Genomic DNA, 4,458 nt, shown 5'->3' with positions numbered 1-4,458 from the left:
AATGTTGAAGGCAATAGAAATGGTAATAAAGGTGGTAGTGGTGAAGGTAGCGGCAAGGTTAATGGTAATTGCAATCATTAACCTGTTCACCAATTTTAGTAAAAAAAAACTTGTTTCCTTCTGTTAGTTTTCATATTAGTTAAATTCAAATAAAGGAATTATTTTTCCTTTAAATGAAATTATTCATTTACAGCATTAACTCTTAAAATTAGCAACTTTCAAAGCTTTATTTCAAACACTTTAAAACTAACATTCCTATGAGTTTATTTTTCATTCTCAATAGAAAACAATCTCATCTAGATACTTATGTCTGTATTTATGTATCACTCCAGTTATCTCACTTACAACAGCGGTATGTCATCTTTATCATTTTCCTCACACAGTGATTGTTCGTCAGCCGACCCTCTACACCCCGGTTTATTCCGCCTGAGGCTGGGTAATGAAAGCTTCAAACGATTTCCCACCGTACTTGCACTAGCGGTGCTGCTGCCATTCTGCGTTGCACTTTCGGGATGGAAGTTTTCAATTATCGAGTTGCTGTCTTCAGCACCGCCATCATTCTGATTCTTTTTCAATAATTTTCTCACCCAAATGACTTTGAGTGGTTCTCTATGTCGATAGATGGCGCCCGTCACGATGGCGATAAGCAGTAGCGCAAATATAAAAAAGAGCGCTATGGATTGACGTGGATTGGTTTCTGGCTTCGGTTGCCATTGCCAGGTGTGCTTTGTGGTATTGGTTCGCGTTCGAATTGCTGAAAGAGTTATACATTGATAATAATTTTTTTTTTGTGGTTTAACAATTTTGGCAGTTCTGAGTCCGCGATCGCTCTAGAGAACTTTAATTTAGAACTATTCGTCTTCTATTATTTATTCATTCGTATCAGGCAGGTTCTGCAATACACTTCCGAGTGAATTTCAACCAAATACAATTTGAGTTTGAAATTGATTAAACTAGACAGTCAAGCCTATAATGTTTTATGGCGCCCTAGTTTTGTGGAACTTACACGAAAAGGCTACACAAGCTAAGCAACTGGAGTACGTGGCGCACAGCGGACTATCCCACAGTGACATTCAACCAAATTCTGAACGTAGCGCCTGACGAGGTGGCAGGCAGAATTCCCGCAGCGCAAATAGCTTTTATATCCGGGGAAGCCGATTAGTTAACCGACTTAAGGACTCGACACTCTGCAGTTCCGGAGGACATCGATTTCATCCCTAATCATGCGGATTATCGCGCCAAAGAAATGGCTCCAAGCAGCTTCTTTTCTGACCAAATTTGCCCTCAGGGGAGTTTTGGGAGCTGTGGAATTTAAGTAAACTTATTCACGAATGGATCGAAACTGGACGGCAGAGTATATGGGTCGCTCTTCTGTCGAGAGCTGTCCATCAGTACTAATTTCAAGCTTCCAGATTGCTGGTATTTCACGCGGAAGTGAAGATGGCGGTCGATTAACTGCTCTGAAGTGCGATGACAGTCAGGGAGGCGAGCATTTATTCTCATAGGCAAGCGATTAAGGAATGTTTGCTCTTTCTCTCTCAGTCGCGTCAGAATACTTCTGTATTAAACTCATTTGCGTTCGGGGTCACAGTGACATATCGGGTAACTGTTTGGCTGACGAATTGGCTAGGTGAGGTACACTTTAAACGGTATCGCCCGATAAAGAAGTCCTAGGGGTGCCATTGATAACTTGCGGTTCACTATTGGATAGCAGGGCCTCATGTCAGTTCAGCGAGCGCTGGGCGAAAAATAGGACATGCGAGATTGCTAGGTTCTTCTCGCCACGGGTGGACAGGGGATGGTCAAGGTCATTCCACACACTTACAAGGCCGCAGCTGTCACTTTTGGTGGGGGTTTTAACGGGTTACTGTCCAATCGTTATTCACGCAGTACGGCTAAACATATTGCCTGATCCCATGTGACGCAGTTCTCTGGAATACGACGAATTGGAATCACCTAAACACTACCCCTTTAGGTGGCCAGCGTTTGCATGGCTAAGGTTGAAGTACTAGGCTCTATCATTCTTAAAAGCTTCGGGCAGCTCTGGAGCATTGAAATTATCCGAATTCGTAATTGCATAATCGACTCGAGGCTTTTCATCGCTTAAGTTAGACAATCTCTTAATTGCCTAAGTGAGACTCTGACATTTGGGGCGGCTGCCACATAACCTCCTATTACCTGACATATACGGTAACAACCATAACCGCAATTAAGACCTAAATAACATAACACTAAATATGCCCAGGAGAACTTCCCGATCTAAAGCCTTCGAGTAGCTTTTTAAATAGAGCAAAGATGCTTAAAGGATACAAGCTGCAGTGAAGGCTTGCCCGAAGTGAAGTATTGGTACGTGTGCTTGGTACGATGAACGAGTTGAGATCGAAGCTAATCTTCTACGTATATTATTATATAAAGTCTAATTAAAAAATTAACATAGCTTAGCTACTCACTTTCATTACGCGACAGTTCCATCGTAACGCCTTCAGATACCTTGCGGTTAGTCGTAGCGCCAGTAGTTGTTTCCAGCATAGGCTGTGTGTAAATTATGGTTTTTGTTGTGGGCTGACGAGTGGTTGAGATAGTTGATCGTTTTGTGGTTGCGGTTGTTGTTGTTTTTGTTCTTATTATTTTAGTTGTTCTAGGCGTTGTTGGTTTTCTAGTTGTTGTTGTTGTTAGCGTTGTACGTTTTGTGGTCGTTTGTTTTGTTGTTGTGCGCGTAGACGTAGGCGGTGGTGTAGGCTTACGAGTAGTTGTTGTGGTTCTGGTTGTGCTTGTTGTTGTTGGCTTACGGGTGGTTGTTGTAGTTGTCGTAGAGGTTGAGCTCGTACTAGCGGTTGTGGGCCTGCGAGTTGTTGTCGTAGTGGTAGTTGTTGTACTAGTAGTAGGCGTGGGATTTCGCGTTGTTTTTGCTGTGGTTGTAGTCGTTGTTGTTCTCGGCGTGGTAATGATGGTTTTCTGCGTTGTTGAGGGTGTTGTAGTTGTAGTTGTAGTTGATGATGTGGTATTCTCTGTTGTCGTTGTGGTATTTGCTGTTGTCGTTGTGGTTGTGGATGTTGTGGAAATCTGATCGTCATCTGCCGCATCTGTGGAGATTCAGGAATGAGTACTGAATTTCGCGTTATACTTCTTATTTCTTTGTAAGTAGCTTACCTAAGCAGACTTTTATGTAATCGGGACAGCAGTCATCATCTGCAATACAGCTGTCGTGGCAACTGCATAGACCAATTAGTCGACTTGCGTTGCGCATTATGCCAAAGTTTGTTTCCTGGCCACAACGTGAATCGCACGACAAAGTGTCGTAGAGCGACGCCTCTGCAGGGAATATACACAGTTATTTTATTGCCTGTTGTAAAGTTATTCATAGATACTCGTAAAAAAAGAAAGGCAGCTCACCAGTAGTTGTAGGCTCATACTCAGCGGAGTCATCCGGCCCGTCATCGTGATTATCCAAGGATTTACACTCGGTTCCGGTCATTATTTTAACATCATCTATGGCAATGTCACTGAGGTGATTTTTAGCGCCATCTGCAACGAAGACTATTTGAAAATCGTCCTCCATTTCATCGATATTGAAATGCGCCTCAATCCAGTTATTTTCCTGAGTTCCAGACTTTGTAAATTTCACATAGCTGCACATATGTATAAGATTTTGAGTATTAACCAATCGATCCGCCACTTTCACTCTAACCAAGCAACATACTTATCCTTATCCTCTATAGCCTCCGACAACATCTTCGCCACCGGCTTCACGTAGACATTCAAATTACCCACACCAGCGCCATACATGAGGTAGTAAAATTGGAAACAACATGCCGTCCTAAGGCTTTTATCTCGCCCATAAATGGGCGATGTGAGCGCAGCAGGCGCTGTGGTGGCGCCAAAGCTTTCCATCAGCATGTAATGACCGCCACTTGCTTTCATTGTGGTGTGATCGTGTTTCGGTCCAGTATGAAAAGATGTAAACACATTGGCGGCCATGGCGCGACGCCATTTGAAACTCTCTGACACATCCACCACCCAACCACAGATGTCGCTGGATTCGAAATCGCATTCATGGCTGACGGTGTTGGAGAGCTCTGCAAGAATTGAAGAAGTAAAAATATGATTATGCCCGAATTAGTTGAATGTAATGGTCAGAAAACGTTACAGTCGCAGAGGCAAAGCTGACTAATCGATCATTTAATCCACAATTGAATAATTATATGGTGTTACATAATAATAATAAAAAGATTCATGACCTTTTTAAGAGACCTAGTACAGGTCGTAGGCCCGAGTAATTCGGGAAACTGTCTTCAAAATTTTTCTAATATCCTCAATTTCTTAAACTCTCATTAAAAAACTATTTTCGCATGACTTCCGGCATTCAAAAATTTTTAGCTCGGTTATTTTTCAACCAATTTTAATTTTTTAAAAGACTTACAGAAGAAGAATATTTTTACTTTTTTTTAATAACTTTTT

General features: G+C 42.0%; 1 protein-coding gene across 1 annotated transcript; it reads right to left on the bottom strand.

The window, feature by feature from the left end:
• Positions 1-208: 208 nt before the first annotated feature.
• LOC118755029 (serine-rich adhesin for platelets-like) lies at positions 209-4,076 on the bottom strand (the record flags this gene model as incomplete). The annotated part of the gene is made up of 5 exons (XM_036489885.1): positions 209-754; positions 2,451-3,083; positions 3,151-3,312; positions 3,394-3,629; positions 3,701-4,076. Coding segments are annotated over 5 exons (1,820 nt in total), but the record flags the coding sequence as incomplete, so codon positions are not given.
• Positions 4,077-4,458: the final 382 nt, after the last annotated feature.

This window comes from Rhagoletis pomonella, unplaced genomic scaffold (genome assembly GCF_013731165.1).
Source record: "Rhagoletis pomonella isolate Grant_MI unplaced genomic scaffold, Rhpom_1.0 Rhpom_scaffold_05157, whole genome shotgun sequence".
Taxonomy (NCBI): Eukaryota; Metazoa; Arthropoda; class Insecta; order Diptera; family Tephritidae; genus Rhagoletis; species Rhagoletis pomonella.
The sequence above is the reverse complement of the archived record's forward strand: the minus strand, read 5'-3'. Positions and strand labels throughout refer to the sequence as shown.